A 19,604-nucleotide genomic window follows, 5' to 3' on the forward strand; every position below is an offset into this window, starting at 1 on the left:
AGGAATATTATCATTCTCTTCATTCCTGTTGCTAATGAGTTTTTAATGTTAAAGTGTAAATGCGTTTAATATTTTGTGTTCCAGGGCTTTTTTTTTTGCATTACAAGAAAAAACATCCAGTCACATTTTTATTAGTCTTATATATATTTTATGTTCTGCCTAATGTAAAAGAAGTTTGTTTCTTACCTAACAGCTTGATATCTGTTCTGCCCATAAACACTGGGAATTATAATTTGGGGGGAGGAAAATGACCTGCTTCAAAGATGTTTTCACCTGTTTTATATTCAGATGTGTTACAGCTTTTTTACAATTTTTTTTTACAGGTGGTAGAAGTTCTTTTAATTGGCTAACTGGAAGCAGCATTGACACATTGGCAGAGTATACAGTTCCTTCATCCTCTGAATCCTTGTCTTCATCCATGCTGTTAGTAAACAAACGGAGTGAAAAATTTCAACAAACAACCTTTAAACCAGTGGGACCGGATTTTGGGAAAAAAAGGTTGGGTTTGCCAGGAAATGAGGTCGACAGCAAAACTAAAGGTCTGTAAGCCTTATGATGCAATTTCTATATAAATATTAGATTTTTATAGACCATCTTTGTCAGTTATTTGGCTGGCAGTCAATTATCTTTGAGACACTCTAATTGAGGTTCAACTTGAGAGATTTTGTTTTCAGGAATGTGTGGTGATACATAACATGTGGCAAAAAGCTAGAATTGTGCTAGGAATTGCAAAACTGTATGTTGCTAGACAAAAGAACTGACTGGATAAAAAAACTAGCTGGTGTGATTTTCGCATTCCTACCTCTTCCTAAGATGATCGTAGTATGACTGTGCCTTCTGTTTTACATTTCACTGCTTATCTCTTTAAAGAAGAGATCTCCTTAAGCATTTTTTTTCCGAACCATTTCAGCTGTGCTGACACCATGTGCAACAGATTGCAATCTGGCATTAGAACTACCTGCTATTTTCTGAGAATGCTCCTTCATTCAGCCAGTTGATAACTGAAAAATATCAGTACTGTTCTGGAATGGCTTAGGCTCCTTCTCTCCATTTCCTCCCCATTTCACCCTTGCCTACCTTGTCATTAAAATTTTGACTGGAAGGATGAGAGTAGGAGTTCAGGCAGAAAGCTGTAAAGATTGACCCTTTTCAATACCTGAGGGGTGTTTCAGGGCAGTTTTGAATGAACTACAGAGAGTTCAGTCTACCTTCCAGTCAGTCCCTGGTCTTCAGTTATGGTGGTATGTTTTTGTTTGCTCACTCTTCTTTCCTAGGAAATGGACTGAAGTGAACAGTCTGTAAAGTGGCCTTTCTCCATGACTGTCCTGAGCAGGAGTTGATATAGTGGCAGTTCTGTTAATAGTAACTTAAAAAATATAGTACTATATTCTTTTTATCCAATCTTTGAATATATTTAGCACCTCTTTTGTGTGGGAAGCTATATACTTTATGGAATATGGTGCAAATGCCATACTTGCCTTTGCGAGCTTAAAATAAATCTGTCATATGGGTCAAATTTGTTCATGAATTTTAGTGCCTTTCCCAATACATTTGACCCTTATAGCTCATTGCTGTGCCTAAATTTTTTGTATAAATGCTTATTACCTTTTATCCTAAGAATAACTTAATTTGTTTGAATTTGCTATCTTGTTGAACGGCCTTGCATTGAGTTGTTGGATATGAAACTTAGGAGACTAGGTGGTAAGCTAGTAAATACAAAGATAGTATTTGTTATTATATGATGCTCTTGCCTTAAATCTGAAATTTGCTTGAGAAAGGAAAAGCTGTGGACATGATTGTGTGTTCCCTAGGTATAGAAGAACGAGCAGAAATTCTAAGACTGCGGAGACGTTTCTTGAAGGACCAAGAGAAACTCAGTCTGATTTATGCTAGAAGAGGTGTGGTTGAACAGAAAAGAGAAGAGGTTTGTCAATCCAAATAAGTTTAAAACCTTAAGTCCTAATGCCATTTGCAGTCTTGTACTTCATGTCTAGAAGTAACTTTGTGAAGAAAGGGTAGGTGTAAGATACTGATTGCTACTTTAAGAGCTTTAGAAGGTTTTGTAAGGAAATCATGCTATTTATGTGCTTGAAGCTAAATGATGTTACTTAGCGTGAGTAAGAAAAGAACTGGATGATAACACTTCCAGTCTACCACTTGGTGTGTATGAAGTGATTTTATGTCATGGAGTCCCTAACAGTTATGCAAAACTCTTTATGGTTGTCATCCTGGAAACTAGGAGCCTTGAAGCTACAGTACTCTGCAGAAATAGTTGGAGAATATTATCCAGTGTCTGAAGGTGAACTCAAAAATGTGATACAGCTGATGGACTAACCAGAACTGTTGCATACTTTTAACCTGAAGGAATGTCAGTAATAATTATTTGCTGAGTGTTTATCAAGGCCAGAAACTTAGTATTATGTGGGTTTCCTGGTTGTGTTGTGTACTTACAATAAGTTTAAGTAATTTTAAGCTCTGTAACAGTTTTTCAGAAGTTCATGTTACTAAAAATAACATACATTATTGTCTAGAAATAATAGCAGTTAGACCAAGAGCAAAGGAACCCAGGATTGAGAGCTACCAGTTTGAGACACTCATAATTCTTTGCAGCTATAGACAACTGTGTAAACAGAACTTATGTCCGGAAGAACCACACAAACACCTATTTTAGCCAATTTCTATTTACTTGCAGGCTAAAGCTACCATTTCCTCCCACCCTGCAAGAGAGAACCTGTAAATGCATTCTGTATGACAGTCCAAAATACAACCAACAAAAAACCCTGTGGTATTCCACAATAAAAGACCAGAGGAGACTGAATGCTGTCAGGACCCCTTAAAATTTTCAAGCCATTTTTTGCACATAAACACATGCGGAACCCGGTCGCTTGCATTAATTCCATACCTGATGGGGCAAACCAGGAAAAAGTAGGTCCTGAGAAAGAAAGTATTTGGAAGTAGTGTCAGCAAAGACCTAATTTCTCCCAGCATATTTGTCTTTAAAGTTTTTTGAAAATCATCCCTTTGAAGTTGTGTGGAAGAAAAATGGGCTCAAACAGCAAAATTACGAAGTGCTTACAGAAGAGAAAAAAAATCTTCAAGCTTTCTTCTGTTTCCCTCCTCCATTCTACCAATGTATATATCCACCTGTTGTCTGCTGGTTTAGCTGGTAATGGCAGTAGTTAAAAATAAAATCCCAGCCTCTAAACTTACTGCTGATTTCCTTATAGCATATCAGTGCTATGAAAAGGAAGAGAGACAGAGGAAGAGATTTTGTTTATGTCTGGTAGTAGCTCTTGTTCAATTTATATATATGCCTTTAAGCCTCAGCAAAAGGCGGGGCAGCTGTTTAACAACTGCAGTTTACAACAGTTTTATTACGGTTTGGTTTAAATTTTACTGGGAATCAGTTCTACCAGTTTCATCCTTCTTCCTTCCCCTCCCCATCCCACTATGTGAAATAAAACACACTAGCTATAGCAACCTCATTTTACTTTGCACCTGGGCCAGGCTGAAAACCATCATATAATGGACTACTGTGGCTCAGGTGGCAGGCAGTAACTTAATAAAGCCATAGCAGCTCACTAGCTGTCAGTCACAATCATTCTCTTTGAAAGTGACTTAAATACTACCTGTATGGAAGCAGGAACTACAAGGCATTAATATTAAAAGCTAATAGCTGAAGTAAGTCTATGAACAAGACTTTGGAGTTTTTAATTTACTAAGATAATTTTGGGTTTAACTGTATTACAGCTTTATAGAAAATTTATTTGTTTAATAAGCATGGCAAAATTTTATAAAACACTTCATAAATGCTCTTGCTTATTTTGTCTTATCTAGATAAGCTTTTTCTAAGCAATATGATTATTATTTTTTTAACATGAGCAATGCATTTCAGAAGATGAAAACTGAGCTGAAGATGAAGTATGATGCCCAGGTTACTTTGTACAGAAGTTACCGAGTAGGAGACCTTCCTGACATCCAGATTGAATACTGCAGTCTCATTGCCCCTCTGCAGGGTCTTGCCCAGGTCTGTCTGCTTTTCAAAGGTCATTTGTGAAGTTTTCTGTTCTTGTAGGGAAAATGATGTGTAGTTGGGCAACTGCTTTCAAAATTGCTTTGTTGCTTTGCAGTCAACTACTCTAACAAGCATTTAAAGAGTCTGTTTTGAGGGAGTGTTTCTCCTACCCCTGGGCTGGTGCAGTGATGAGAGAGGATGCCTTGTAGCTTGCCTCACCTGAGCAGTTGAGTCGAGTACTGAGGACCTGAGACATCAGCTGTTGTCCATTGCCTCTGGGTTCCTCTACTTGAGAAACAGATGGTGGTGGTCTTTACAGACATTATTGCAAAGGACATCTCACTGTTAAGCAACAAAACAGCCATTTTTATTCTTTTATATGGCTATAGTGGAGTTGTAAAAATACAAATGAAGTTACTGTGTCGAAGACTGGACTTAGACTACTCAATAAAGCTGATCCAATATTCCTTTTCCTACCTGAGAGCAGTAGAAACTGTAGGCTGAACCTATCCCATTTTACAGTGTTTGGGAAGTCATAGTGTTCTTGATTACCTTTGTATTTAATTTCTTTTGATGGTCCCTTTTCTCTGTCTAACGGGAGGAAGTAGCACAATCATGAGTTATCTGAATAGCTTTAGATCAAGAGTTAGACCAAACTCCAGTCCCCTGATAGACCAGGATGCACAGGATTATGTTACACATACAAATGTGTTTCTGGGTTGAAAAAACGCCTTTAAGTCTCAGATGGAATTGTCTGTCTCTCTGTGTTGGCTCCCTCAGTGTTAGGTCTGGGTCTCCTCACACATTGATGTCTTCTGTTTTTGCTGAAACCCTCTTCACTGGCAGGGGAGTCTGTAAGATGATATTGGGGATCTGGTTCCTGTTGTGGGAATTGTGAATATGTGAAAATTGTAAATTCCATCCTTTCCACCAGCACTCTGGCCTGAAACCTACATTGTTTTGGAGTTTCTTTATGTAGAATAATTAAGATGGGATTTGAATGGGCAGTACAGTAATTCCCAGCATAGGTGTGATGCATGCCAGACTAATTATTCCACTCCCAAAGAGTGTCCACATAGGTATTAGGCACAGGGTGGGTCATATCTCTTAATTTTATTTATTAGTTTATTGTGTCACAGCAAAATTCAGTGGCCTTACTGCTGCTGTTGTAATTTACAGAAAGATCCAACATTTGCCAAGCAGCTTTTCAGCAGTTTGTTTGGTGGAATTTTTCATGAAGTAGAAAAATCTAAAACTCCTTCTGAGAAAAAAGCCATCGTCCAGAAGCTGCTGAGCGACTTCAATAATTTCCTGAGTATGAGCCTGTCTTACTTCCCGCCATTCATTGCGTGCATCCAGGTAAATCCTGCTATATGGCATGAAAGTAACTGAATATAATGTCTTTGTCTGAATGTGTGATAAATCCAGTGGTAGTGAAGGTTAAATGCTGTTACTGAAATTTAGACAGAGATGGAAAGAGAATTGTTAACTAAATGAATATTTCAAATTACTCTTGTTAAGGTGAACAAGGTAATTCATGCCTCTGAACTGATTTTTCAAGGTTTCTACAATTTCTGATCTTTAGAGTTTGAGTCACCTTTTTAATGTTTTAATTGTGCATCAGTAACAAGAAGAGACTTGATTTTAAATGAAAGCCACAAGAACAATTGAAGGGGTTACGTAGGTGTCATGTGCTTATCTTCCTGTTTCTGGCAAGTGCTTGCTGAGGAATACTTTGATGTCTTGAGGATATCAGTAGCTGTCAGACTGTTTGTTGTTAGCAACTCTTACTTATTTTTTTCAAATTAGTCCCCTGAAGTAGTCGTCTGGGGACTTTCAGTAATGAGGGAAGCACTCCCTTCCACCAGAGGGTGAGTTGGGTCCACCACAGCTGTTTCACTGGAAAGGAAACACAAGCCTTTCTGCTATGAGAATATACTGACCTGGAATAGATTGAGAATTTTATCTTTTACCCCAATTTCAGGGAGATTAAGAAAACTTGGCCACCTGTTACATACTCATTGTCACTGTATTTAATGTTTCTTGTCAACTGTGTTGATCTTAATGTTGCATCTGATTTGTAGCTCTGAAAATAATCTTTTTTTGAGTGGCAGGTAATGGTTTCTTCCTTCTGTTTTGGAAATTCAAATACTCTGTGATAGTAGACGTCATTCATAATACAGGAGAAATGTCTAGTTAGGACTAGCTTTTTGAACTGTGACAGATCTTGCTTCTTAGTACTTGTATTTACACATCTGAAAAAATGAAATTTCTTGTTTACGTTTTTCTGTGCAGCTGCATAAAAGGTCAAATGCTATGGGGATTTTTCTGGGTTGTCTTGGTTTTTTTCGAGCCAGCGTCTCACAATAGCTATCTGTTAATATTCCCTCTTGACATTGCATTTGTTGGTTCTCTGTCTTGATATTATTACTTGTGTTGAATTATGCTGTCTGTTAGACAGCATAATGTCTGTTGTGTTACAGACAGCATAATGTCTGTTGCTGTTTTTTTTCTGAATAGACATAAAATGAAGACTCAAAAAATAGGTAAGTTAAAATTAGTCAAAAATACGGACTTTGTAAGGGTAATAAGAGCATCACTTGCCATCCCCTTTCAGCAGCACAAAGGCAAGCCTCAGCCTGTGTATTTGAGCATCCTGCATAACATGAGAGGAAGTCTTTTCCCAACAGGGAACAGAGTTCATATTGATCAGGACGGAGAGCTGGGAGAGCGAGAGCACACAGTGCTGAGGCTGTCATTTGGCTCATAAAGGCTGTCCTAATGGCTTGGCCATTTGGAAGTACAGCTTCTGTTTCCTGTATACCAACGGTATAATAAATATTGGCTTGTTTCAGAAAGGCTTCCTACTTCACTGCTGTTTCCTTCTGGTTGTTTGACTTTTTAGTGTTCTACAGGTTCAAGTCCCATCAGGAGAGTAACTCAGTGATAAAAAGAGCTGGTTTTGTCTGCAGTTATAATCTTAAAATTGACTATGAGACTCTGGGATTGGCTTTCAGGATAGATTAAAAACCAGCTGTAGTACTAAGAAAGAAGTTAACCCCATGACAAAAGTTTACATAGACTCCATATAGATAACCTGGCTTCTGAAGAACATGTAATTGCCTTACAAATATTTCAGCTGTCAGGCCAGCTTGGATGCCATTCATCCTAATCTTTGAACATGTGGTGCATGTAAAGACTGAATCCATTGCATACGGAGCAAGGTACATTCTCGCTGCTTTCAGAAGATAAGTGATCAAATAGTCACCAAAATGCACTAAACAGAAAGAGGTCTCCTTTGATGTGGGACGATGTCTGTAAATTGTGAGTTTGGGAGGGTATTCATTCTCTGGACATGCTGTTGTATTTGCACAGTTCTTACACTTTTTCCTAGAGACAGGAAAGAGACAGGGCGTTTGGTCTTACCTTAGCACAGCTATTCTTAAATTTTTAGATTGTGCAGTTGGCACTGTGTCCCTGACATAGTCCCTAAAAGTTGGCAGTCAAGAAATGTGTGCCTGTATATAAAAGTGTCTGGGGCACATGTGCAACTTTGATAGAAACTGCTAGTTGAAATTGCCTGAATAGCAGGTGAAGCATGTGCTAACCCCTTATTGGGATCCACCTGGTCTGTAACTCAGGAAGCTGCAAGAAGCTGTTGTAATTTTTTTTTTTTCTTCCTGTTTGGGTAAGATATTATTGCAACTTTCCTTTAGTTTCTAAAGTGAAAAAAAAAAAACCTGGCTTCAGTAAACTTGTCTGCTACTTTCTTGATACATTTACCTGTATTTGGGATAATTATTTAAGTATTTAAAAAAGACTTCAGGTAAACAAGAATGTTTATCCCTGAAAAAGAGGTTATTCTGTAGTTGAACTGATGTTAAATAAGATAAAGATCTGCTAGAAATACCGTCATGTCTTTAAATCAGACAGGACTAGATGAGTACAGTACTAAATGAGTCTAACAGGAAGCTGTGGTACATTAAAACTGGATTGAGTGAGTGGATAGAAAGCCTCCAGCTCAGAGAAGGCATCATGGTTAATTGTGCCTTTGGCTTATGGCAGGAATGCACCACTCAACAGGTTAAGTGAAACACAGCTGTTGCGTGGCGGGCACCATGCTGCCAACAAACGGAAGGAAAGACTGAGGCTGTGAATGTATCCATATACCTCTCCCCCACTTCCCGTGTGTTTCTGTCGAGAGAGTTGTCCTGTGCCCTGGAGACAGACGAAGTAGAGGGGTTATTCTCTACTGTTCTCTGTCTAAAGAGCAATAGCACAGAAGGAAAAGATTCCAGTTTTCCCAGAGCTGGGAACTCGTGAGGATTTAATGGCTTATTTCCAAAGCTTGCACTGTAAGAAAAGGGATGCCAAATAGGTGATCTGTAAAAGGTAACTATCAGTATAGTTTTAGACCAAGCAGACACCTCTTGTTTTGTTTTATTTTACAGGAAATGAGTTACCGGCACAGAGAGCTACTAGAACTGGATTCAGCAAATGTGAGCACAAGCTGCCTTGCAAGCTTACAGCAGCCAGTGGGCATCCTTCTTCTGGAGCATGCCTTGATGGCTCTGTCCCCTGCTGAGGAGCCCCCATCGAAGCGGATGCGCGGGAGGACAGAGCTTCCCCCAGATGTGATCAGATGGATTGAACTTGCTAAGTAAATTCTTGTTTGAGACAATTTACTCCCATTTAGGTTTGCCGTGTGAAGAACTCCACCTGTGTGGCTCCTGGGATTTCTTTTTTAGTCTTTCCTTCTTTTAGAACTAGATATGCTTTTAATTTCTTGTCAGTTAATTACTATCTTTCAGTTAGAGCAGTTAGACTTAACATCTGTGCACCCTGATGATGCTATCAGACTGCTGAAAAATATCTTGTTCATAGCTTTTCAACTGCAGGATTTTCCACGGTTCAGGTATTACTGTACAAGATTAAGTTTATCTAGTTAAATATATATATTTATGATCTTTTATATAAGAAATATAATTTTTTTTTTTACTACTACAAGCCAGTAGTATTACTGCTTATTGAATTATTACTTTTTTTTAAATAGCTTATGTTTGCATTGACATACCTCTGTTCAACTAATTAAAAGATTTCCCCTTTCAATTTTACTAGGCTCTACCGATCTCTTGGGGATTATGATGTCCTTCGGGGCATTTTCAGTGGTAAGATTGGGACTAAGGAAATTACACAGAAAGCATTGTTGGCAGAAGCAAGGAGTGATTATGCTGAAGCAGCTAAATATTATGATGAGGTAAAATGACAAGATTTTTTTGTTTCATAAATCTCTCATGGCTTAAAACTAATAAGCCAAAATTAAACATTTTGAGAAGGAGCATGTTGTTTAAAATGTCCTTGTGGTTCAGTCTGTAAAGACATGGGAACAGATGAGCAGTCACAACAGCGTGGTACTTTTTGCTGTTTGTTACAAAGGTTCACATGTGCGATCACCCAGGCAGACAAGTAGAACACCATGGGTGCGCTACTACCCCAAGACAGCAAACTGCATATGTTCATGGCAAAGAAAATCTGAGTTATAGTGGGTAAAAATGAAGAATCATCTCTTTGACCTTCTTTTAAAGTCTTCGCTCTTTAAAAATGTGGGTTTACTACTGAAATGCATGTATATATAAATACTGACAAGCTTGAATTTTCTGCATTTAATGTTGCTATCACATTCTGGTAAATGTGTAGATACTTTTATGAGACAATGAATTTTTGTTAAGTTCCTGGTGACTTAGAGTGGAAACCAGTGTCAGATTCCAGCTGAGAACCTTCCTCCCCCTTAAATTCATTCCCTAGGCACTCTCTAAAGAAGACTGGCAAGATGGAGAGCCAACAGAAGCGGAGAAGGACTTCTGGGAACTTGCATCTCTGGAGTGCTATGACCACCTCACAGAGTGGAAGTCTCTGGAGTATTGTGCTACCATTAATATTGATACTGGAAAACCTCCAGACCTAAGCAAAACATGGAATGATCCATTTTTTCAGGTTTTTAGAAATCACTTCGTTGATACTGCACTGTTTTTATCTCTGCAAGGATGTAATGGGATTGTGGGTGGAAATCAATTGCATTATTTGGGTTACTTTTATTATGGAAATTAGCAGAGAGTCTGATATATAAAATAATTGAAATAATTACTTGTGCTGTTTTTATGATGTTTCATTTTTACCTTAAGTCTATGGCTGATCATATAAGACCAACTTTATCATCATCATCTTCTTGCAGTGTTTTTGTTGCTTTTATTGCTTTTATTTGTTTCATGTTTTAAGAGTTACCAAACCACTGGTTTTGAAACTGGTAGAATTTGCTAACAGCTTCTTGAGCCTGTCAGAAAAGGCTGCTGTGATTTATTAGCAAATTGGAATTTGTCAAAAGTGAAAATATTTAAGAAAACTGTTCAAAATATTTTTATATTTATTTGATCTGCCACTGATACCAAAAAAATTGATCATATAATATTCCATTCCTAGAAATAAAGACTGTGTTTTCACCTTGTAGGAGACATATCTGCCCTATATAATACGCAGTAAGTTGAAGCTACTGCTCAGCGGGGAAAATGACCAGACTTTGCTAACTTTTATTGATGAGGCAATGAAGACAGAACAGAAGAAAGCCATTATAGAAATGCATTACAGCCAAGAGCTTAGTCTCCTTTACATCCTGCAAGATGATTTTGACAGAGCCAAGTATTACATTAGCAATGGCATGCAGATCTTCATGCAGGTAACAATCTCTGCTATCTCTGATATGATTTTTCTGTATAAACTCATGGAACAATGAAGCTGTTGCTGCTAGATTATACTCTCGAGAGAAGGACTTGCCCAAATACAACGAAATCTAGGTGCTTTCCAATCATATGACAGAACTTTCTTTGAATTCACTGCTTGCAATGATGAGAGTTGAGCCAACCAGTGGAGTGCATCCTCCCATTTTAATTTGTTTTATTTTGCTGATTTCATCTCTTAGAAATTTTTCACAGTAATTGTTTGTGCGGATAATAGCAGTTTTATTTCATTCATCTTTCCAGAAGCCTCCTGTCCCCAGAACATTGACACGTTATAAGTTCCATCCCTTACCAAGTTTTGATTAGACTGTAGGACTATCCGAAAACCTAGGATAGGAATTGCAGCTAGAATATGCCTGTATACATGTCCAAAGCAAAGCTGCTCTCAGATTACAGGTTATTAAGTTACTTGTAAAAGGTTGGGTTGTAGAGCATGATATATAGCAGCATTAGGTGAGTAGTTTCTAGAGCACTGAATAGAGCCATGTTGTAAATTCTGTGTATGAAATCTTCCATTCTCTCCCTCTCTTTTCAGAGCTATTCCAGCATTGATACTTTGTTATATCAAAGTCGAATGACCAAACTGCAGTCTGTACAAGCTTTGACAGAAATACAGGATTTCATTAATTTTATGACCAAGAGAAGTAAAGATTTTTTTTCTTCAGTGATTTTCCTTTTATTGTGTTAAATAATCATAGTTTCCTGAACTTTGAATTTCTGTTTCCACATTTAGAGGACTGAACTCCTGTTTGAAGGAGCATAGGTCTGGAATTACTTCTTACTGTCTTCTTGACAGTAAGAACTATTGCAGTTGTGTAAGATAGGCTTGAAGATAATTCTGGTTCTATTGCAAAGTTTTATTAGCCTAGCTATTGTGATAAGAGTTAAGTATCTCTTTTAAAAGTGTAAGTAATAGTTCTAAACTAAGATTTTTGTTGGGGTCACTTTTAATAGCAAATAGTGGTTAGCAGAGTTAAAAGATGGATATGGTATATAATTTATAGCTACTGAGATACAAATTCATGTGCATAAACCAAATAATATATTAAGTTTAGTTAACAGTTCCCCTATATTCCAGCATATTCCTGTATGGAAAGCTACCTACCCAGTGGTGATTCCCAGTGACAGTTCACACTGGTGTTCTTATTGAATCTCCTCTGTTTCAGCAATAAACAAAAGCAATATGATCACCAAGTAGTGTATTTAATGCAAGCCCAGAAATGCAAGTGGGTAGTTTTATTGCAGTTTTGTGGTTTGAATGTTAGACTGTGTTTTGTTTAGGCCTTTTTCACGCTGTTTGGATTTAGATGCATTTAAAGTATTCTTAATTGATTTCTAGGTAACTTAGCTTCACAGGCTTCCCTTAAGAGACTTCTCAGAATTTGGACAAGCAGATATCCAGATGCTAAAACAGATCCTATGAACATCTGGGATGATATCATTACAAATCGGTAAAATTATATTCTTGGGTTAGCTTTAATTCTGTCTGCCTGTTGAGGTCTGAGAGGTGCTTTTTCTAATGCTGCTTGTTTCCATATGGGGGGGGTTGTTGATCCAGTGTATGACTCTTTTTTTTTTTTTTTTTTTAACTGTTGTAATAACTTTATCAGTATAACTGGTTTTTCTGTGGCTAACTTGTAGTGAGAAACAAAAGGAGGTTGAGAAATGGACGGGGAATAAACCACATTTTGATATGGAAACATAACTGTTAGTTTAGGCATTTTCTTGCATCAGTGACTGCACACACTGTACAAGCTAGCCCACTTCAGCAGCCCTTAAACACATCCACTTGTAATTGAGTAGATCAGCTGTATTTAGCTCAATGAAACACCACCCATAAGGCCAGTCCGTTATGAATAAGAATACTTACCTACTTTGTAGGCAGTTTCAAAGTTAGGGAGTGTACAAAATAAGACAAGCCCTGTCACTATCACTGCTTCACATGTTTATAGGAAAGTTAATGACCAGTGCTGTAATTAGAGACTTCTGCTGTGCGACTTGCTAGAAAGAACAAAGGCTCTCTGGAGACTCCTTTGGATTAGCTCCAAAGAAGCTGGGATGCTTTTTTGAATTTGAAAGTTTTCTGTCCTCCTCATGGTATCTGTCTTCATCCCAATCCATTCTTCCAGTGCAGATCTAGATTTGTTCTGCTTTCCTGGGGGACAACTTCTTCAACAGCTCTGCTGATACCCACTGTGCTCTGTAATTTATTTTATTATCTCTGGGTGTCAGGAAAGCATGGCTACAGAAGAGCTTATTGCAATTAAATATTAGCTATGGCTAATGGCTACCTGCTATGGCTTACTCCTTTACCAAGTCTCAAAACGTTTATGTCTTGAAAGGTTGTCAGTGTCTTGAACACTTTTATGTGCTTTTAGAAAATCTTTATCTCATCTTAAATTAGTGACAAAGGATGTGCCTTTATTCAGGGCCAAGCTCTACTCCAGATTGCAATGCTTTCCCTTGCATTGAATAACAGTCTACATAATGAGAGGTGCTATTTAATTAGATAGAACTAGTTGTAGAATGAAAAGGATTTAGCATTGATTCCTGGCAATTTCCTTTCAAAAGTTGAGTATGTTCGCTGGTCTTTTCTGCAACACAAACGTCAATGTTTGCATGTGTTGGTGTCATATATTTGAATTGCAGGTTGACAAAATACAGCCTGACGCACTATATAAGCAAGACTCCTGTTTGTTTGCGCTTTTGTCAAGTTGGAATGCAAGTTATGACTTGGTGAACATAGAGATTGTAGTTATGATTTTAAAAGAACAAACTAAGAAAATATCGTACTCTATTATGGACCTTTTCTGATATTTAATCCTGTCAGTTCAAGATCCTAGAATGCTCACAGGGTCAACGTGTCCCTGGTTGTGACTTTGCAGGCTCTGAGGACTATGTTTAGCCCTTGCTAAAAGGTGATTGCTCTAACTTACCATTTTTTCTTAGCTTTGTTTACTGTCAGGCAGATAAACACTTTTGAATGTTCATTCCCTTGCATGCATACTAGAGTGATTTGTACTTCTGTTGTCATTGTGCAGGTGTTTCTTTCTTGACAAACTGCAGGAGAAACTTCTCTGTCATCAGGCAAACGATAGTATGGAAGTGGATGAAGAATACAGTGCTGGTGACCAAATGGAAGTGGATCAACAGGATGAAGACATTTACTCAATGATTAAAAGCTCCAAATTTAACATGAAAATGAAGATGATAGAAAGTGCCAGGAAACAGGTGACTGTACTGTTTGATAGCTTCCAGCTTTGTGAGAAAATACATAGAAACTACAGCTGGAAGAGCCTCGTAGGTGGTCTTGGGCACCTTTTTGCCAGGGCAGTCCTTGTCTGTCTTTGACCTTGCTGTCCAGGACATTTTGAAAGCTCGAGAAAGTCAGTTCCACAGAGAAAGAAAACAAATGGATCAATGTTAATTAGAAACTTGATGATAATTTGTCATTACTGGAAATGTGCCTGAAGAAGGTCCCTTTGATCCACAGATGTTTTCTGACACTCTAAAGAGCAGATAAATAAAGTATCTGAAATACTTCAGCCTTTAATGGAAGGGATGCTTGCAACCAAACACTCATTTACAAATAATCTTTTCTGTACGAGAAAACAAATCAAATTCAGATTGAATCAATATAATTTACTTCGGGTCAGCAATGATGAAACATTTTATGATTTTTTTTTTTTATGGTTTTCATTAATGCTGTTAGGTTAACACTTCTATAAAGAACTAAAGCTAAGTGACTTAGAAATTTTGTTTTGGATCTGACTGTTAAAATGACTGAAACATAGCCATGTTTGATAATGGGCCTGTAGTATTTCAAGCATGAGACAAGACAAATAATATTTAAGTTGATGTCTCCCTCATCTTCTGAGATGCTGCAGAAATCTGCAATTAGTGACAAGATTTTATTTTAAGCACTATAATAACCAAATATTACATTAGTGCTGTGTAGTCTATACACTCCTAAAGGAGTAAATGAAAAATAAGATTTCCTTTAATGTTACCTATATGAAACTTTTCATCAAAACACAAACATAAGTGACTTGCTTAATGGTGTTATAAACCAAGTTACATTCCCAGTATGTTTGTACTGCAGAACAGTTAATGCCTGTTTAGTCATGCAGATAGAATTATTTTAATTTCCTCAGTTTGTCAAACCTCTGTTTGTTCTCTTTTTCCTTTCAAATTTCTCCATTAGCGCAAATATTTTTTTTTAATATGAGCCCCAACAAGCAGTGGACGTCTCTTCATCTTATTATAGCTTTACTTGTGTTACCTAAATCCTCTCATCCATTAATTTGATTGCAGAAAGGTTTTACTTCCTCTTCAGATATATTATCTGAAAATTCTGTCTTAATCTGAATGTAGAACAGCTTCTCAGTAGCCAAGAAGGTTCTGAAAGACCTACGCAAAGAAGCCAAAACAAGAGAAGACTGGCTGGTGAGGTGGAATTATGCCTATTGCCGCTTTACACATAGCTGCAGCCGGAACCAGAGTTGTCCTGAACGCATGCTGTCAGTGATAAAAACCATCTCCCTGCTTGGTAACAGCCTTCTCTTTGCTTCACTTTGTTTATTATACAAAGCTGCTTTGTTGTCAAATTACCAACTTTGTTTTTGAATTCCAACAGAAGATACCAAATCTCATTATCTTAGCAAGAACATAATGGCCTTCCGAAACCAGAATCTTCTTCTGGGTACTACGTACCACATCATGGCCAATGCTCTTAGTCAGGATCCAAGGTGCCTTGAGCAAATCGAGGAAGAAAAAGCTGGAAAAATATCAGTACTATCAGGAGAAAGTCTTGAGAGTCCTGAAAAGGTAAATGAGAAAGGAAAAGCTTTTAGGTATTTCAGTATTGTAATCACTGCTTCAATACGTAGTGATGGATATGGATATATACAGAGAATGTGAAACCCACCTGCTGTTAGTAGTGATTTGTCCAGGAACACCAGCTAGGGAAAGAAGAAAAAAAGGAAAAAAACTGCTGTGGTGGCTGTTTTGCCTGGTTTTTGCTCTCCTGGAGTTCTGCACCACTGTAGACGTTTTAACTGTAAGAGTGTTCTTGTGTTTCTATGTTCCTGCATTTTGTGTGGAGGGGAAAGACACAGCCATAGCACCTGCATGCGCAGTGACAAGACAAGGCTTGGGAACATGATCCTCAAAGAATGCCTTTATTTCAGCTGGGCATTTCTGAGCTGCTTCGTGCTGTCAGACTATCTTATTTCATAAAGAGATCTTTATAATACTCATAATGATACTGATATGCTTATTTTATCTAAATAATTTTAGTGATAGGAGAGGGGTTTTTAAGACAGAGCACATACAGGTCATCTTTGCCTTTTTTGGGGAGGTGCACATTTGAAGAATACAGTGATAGACTGTGCTGCATCTGAAATTGTATATGTTGTCAGTTGTCCCAGATGCTGTGGCACTGACTTCGTGACTGTCAAACTGATTAAGAATTTGAAGTACCACTGCTGACTTACTTCTGTTAATTCATAAAGCCACTGTGAAGACCCTTAGATATGACCCATATCAGTATAAAACAGCAAAAAAATGTTCTTAATTTGTTTTTTTATGGTTGTTTAAAGAAAAGCAGATAAAGAAGAGATTCCTGCAAAAAAGATTTTAAATTTTCAGGTGTATAGAAACTTGAGCAAAAGCTTAAGCTTCATTTATTAGCTAATTATTAAGAGCTTTCTTCTTAAGGAAATCTAACAGATGAACATAAAAGCTCTTCTGCGTCAGATGAGTCAGACCAGGATACCAGATATTTCTATAAGATTAAGGAGCTCAGCCTTATTTTAACTTAGTATTAAGCAGTACCCTGACCCTGGTAGTTTTCCTCTACCTACCTGAAATACAAACTATTTAATTTCAGTTACAGCATTTTTCAGTTGTTCCAACTTGTTCTGCAGCATTTTTGTATTTTGTTCAATAACTACAATAGCTATAGTGTCTGAGGTTGGTAAGCTTGTTAACAATATGAGAATATATGTACTTCATTTATAAACATTCAGTTGTAAAGGATCTTGTCAAGTCCTTCATTGTATGAGCTGCATTAGAAACATATGATCAATATCACTATGTTTGTAATAGGGAAAAAGACATCAGATTTGAAATAGTTTGATGTTATACAGATGTTGCAGATATGTCTTAGCAGGAAAAAATAGCATTTTTTAATTGTGTTTTCTGTTAACTGTTTGCGGAAACTCTAGTAACATTAACTTTTTTGCAGTTACAAAAATTTCCAGGGACTAATTTAAGTTAAAAGTGTGTTTTATATTTGAAAATTGTGGAAATGAAAATTCTGGACATTGCTGCTAGAAATAACATCCCAATTCTTTTCTTTTGTATCAGTTACTCGAAACATCTAATACAGTTGAAGTTTTATCTGTTCAAGACTTGCAACCAAGCTCCAGTTTCAAAAAAAATTGTTGAATGCTACTTGCTAATGTGTCTTTTCTTCTCTTATGGCTGAATTTCAGGTAGTGGCAGGTCTGAACAAGAAGGCTTTTCAGTGTTTCAGCAGTGCTGCAAGGAAGTCCGAAGAGGAGGTGCAGTCCCACTCCATGGAACATGTAGATGTGATGGGAGTTATCGATGCGTATATGACTTTGGTCGGTTTCTGTGACCAGCATCTGCGTAGGGAGGAAGAAGGCTTGCTTGGTTAGTCAGGCTTTCTCCCAAGCATGTGAGGTGGATTTATCTGTGATACATGAACTTTTGTGATACCCAGGATATCTCCCTGAGCAGCACAGCTTGAATTTAAATAGAAGAGTTTGTCCTCCAGTTCAACAGTATTTATATTCCTTTTTTTCCCCCCACTATTACTGCTAGCTTTGGTAATAGTGAATCACTTGTAGTCTCCCTCTCACTTGTCAAATATATATCATATCCAGCAGATGCTTCCCTTGTTCCTTCCCAGACCACATCAGTGCTGTATTTAAAGCAGGCAAGATACCAGCAATGATGCAGCTTTGTGATAAAGCTAATCCTTACAGTCCCCAAGTACATGTGTTGCTGATGTGTGCAGTTCAAACAGATGGGAAGGAGAACAAAGTAAAAATACAAAATACACAGGGAAAAAAAATACTGAATTGTAAAGATGAATGTTCCAGATGATCAAAGACATGGAACAAGTGATGGTGTTTCTGATAATTCTTGTTTAATGTCTCTTGGCAGAAATTAACACTGTAGATCTGCAGCTATTCCCAGCTATTGTGGTGGAGAAAATGATAAAAGCTTTAAAACTGAACTCCAGAGAAGCCAGGCTGAGATTTCCTAGACTGCTGCAAATAATTGAAAGATATCCAACAGAGACATTGGGTCTAGTGACACGAGAGGTTAGTTGCTTCCATTTTCCTGGCAGCAAATGTTGCTATAAATCGAATTTAAAAGGTGGAGGTGGAGGCTGGATAGACGGAGAGGTTAGACCGGTAAGTTTTGCTGCAGGTAAATCAGATATATTTTATCCCATCATTGTTCCTTGTCTTTTCTCTATCTTGCTGAGTCTAATTCGTATGGACAGAAACTTTTTTCTTAAAAGTCTAACTTTTTATCATTGTTCTGATTCCAAATGTTAGTTTGAGAGCTGCTGGAGAAAAATTATGTTGCAATTTTTCTTCCTTCTTGAACAATTTAAGTGGGCTGATAAAGGTGTGTAGGATTAGGGTGAGGAACGTATCTTATTTCCGTAGGCTGAGTTTCCTGTATGCAGGAAGCCAACAGCTTTTCCAGGCTCATTTTCCACTTCTCCCACCTCTCCCTATCCTGCTTCACTTTAGAGGTTACTACAGCTTCTTCCTCCCTTCCACGACCTGTCCCTCCATTGCCGTTCCGCGGCAGGACACCATGGTGGGACAGATAAGCTGAGAGGCCCTCTGTGACTCATGCCTGTTCCTGTCTTGGCCTGCCCATGTTTTCAAGCCCATTGTGCTGGTACTCACAGAGTGCCAGGCCCTGTCAGAGGAAGAACTCAAGAGAGACAGAAACACGGCTTAGTTATCCCAAGAAACTGAGAACACAGCAAAAACAGCTGAGGTGCACAAGGTGTGGCCACAGTGAAACTCTGATGGTTCAAACAGAACCTGACACCTGGTCCAGTTAACAAACCTCACCCAGGAAAGAACTTCATTTATTTGTCCTCTCTCTTTCTGAGAGATAAATACTGGCAATCTGATCTTAAACTCCGTTAGAAAGGAATGAGACAGGAGGAAAGGAGTCGGAGTCTGGTCTCTTGCTATTACAAGAAAATATATTGTAGCACTCCTTTCAAAAGTAATATGACTTTTGGAGTGAGGTGAGCATGAAGTATGTTGGTGGGGGATGCTCTGCTGAAATTAGTATCTGTCAGAAAGCCAAACCTCTTTAAAGTTGAAGGAAGAACAAAACTCTGGTAGGAGTTCCAGTGTTCTCCTTTCTGGCTTTTTTTACTCAAATAAAGACTTCAACCCAATGGTGTTTGAACTACCCCTTCAAATTTTAGAGTTGTTTGTATGTGGTGATCAAAAATTATCATATTGCATTCAGACAGAAAAGCCATGAGTTTGACTATAAAGCCTCCTCTTGATCAACAAACTGCAAATCTTTGTAAAGGAAAACATATTAAGCAGCAGTAGTTAGTGGTGGTGGCGTTGGTAGTAGTAGTAGTAATAATAATGAAATCTGCTTTATTGGGGGATGTTTTGTGCAACCTAGTTGACATTCTCTGTTTCCTTTTCCTGTGTTTCTGTCTGTCAGGGCAGTTTTGTTCGTGTTTGCTGTGTTTGGTATTTTCGAGGAGGACC

At 37.8% G+C, this 19,604-nt stretch overlaps 1 protein-coding gene across 1 annotated transcript in view; it reads left to right on the plus strand.

Annotated features, from left to right (window-relative positions):
• Positions 1 to 19,604, plus strand: part of PRKDC (protein kinase, DNA-activated, catalytic subunit) — an 84,236-nt gene that overhangs the window by 49,260 nt on the left and 15,372 nt on the right. The window contains exons 59-73 of the mRNA XM_059815869.1: positions 324 to 539; positions 1,812 to 1,924; positions 3,896 to 4,027; positions 5,195 to 5,374; positions 8,467 to 8,675; positions 9,134 to 9,272; positions 9,821 to 10,009; positions 10,521 to 10,745; positions 11,342 to 11,450; positions 12,146 to 12,257; positions 13,848 to 14,037; positions 15,181 to 15,355; positions 15,443 to 15,633; positions 17,304 to 17,484; positions 18,001 to 18,161. Coding sequence (XP_059671852.1) covers positions 324 to 539; positions 1,812 to 1,924; positions 3,896 to 4,027; positions 5,195 to 5,374; positions 8,467 to 8,675; positions 9,134 to 9,272; positions 9,821 to 10,009; positions 10,521 to 10,745; positions 11,342 to 11,450; positions 12,146 to 12,257; positions 13,848 to 14,037; positions 15,181 to 15,355; positions 15,443 to 15,633; positions 17,304 to 17,484; positions 18,001 to 18,161 — 2,522 coding nt within the window. The remainder of the gene's footprint in view (positions 1 to 323; positions 540 to 1,811; positions 1,925 to 3,895; positions 4,028 to 5,194; positions 5,375 to 8,466; positions 8,676 to 9,133; positions 9,273 to 9,820; positions 10,010 to 10,520; positions 10,746 to 11,341; positions 11,451 to 12,145; positions 12,258 to 13,847; positions 14,038 to 15,180; positions 15,356 to 15,442; positions 15,634 to 17,303; positions 17,485 to 18,000; positions 18,162 to 19,604) is intronic.

The sequence above is a fragment of the Gavia stellata genome, chromosome 3 (assembly GCF_030936135.1).
Source record: "Gavia stellata isolate bGavSte3 chromosome 3, bGavSte3.hap2, whole genome shotgun sequence".
Lineage (NCBI taxonomy): Eukaryota > Metazoa > Chordata > Aves > Gaviiformes > Gaviidae > Gavia > Gavia stellata.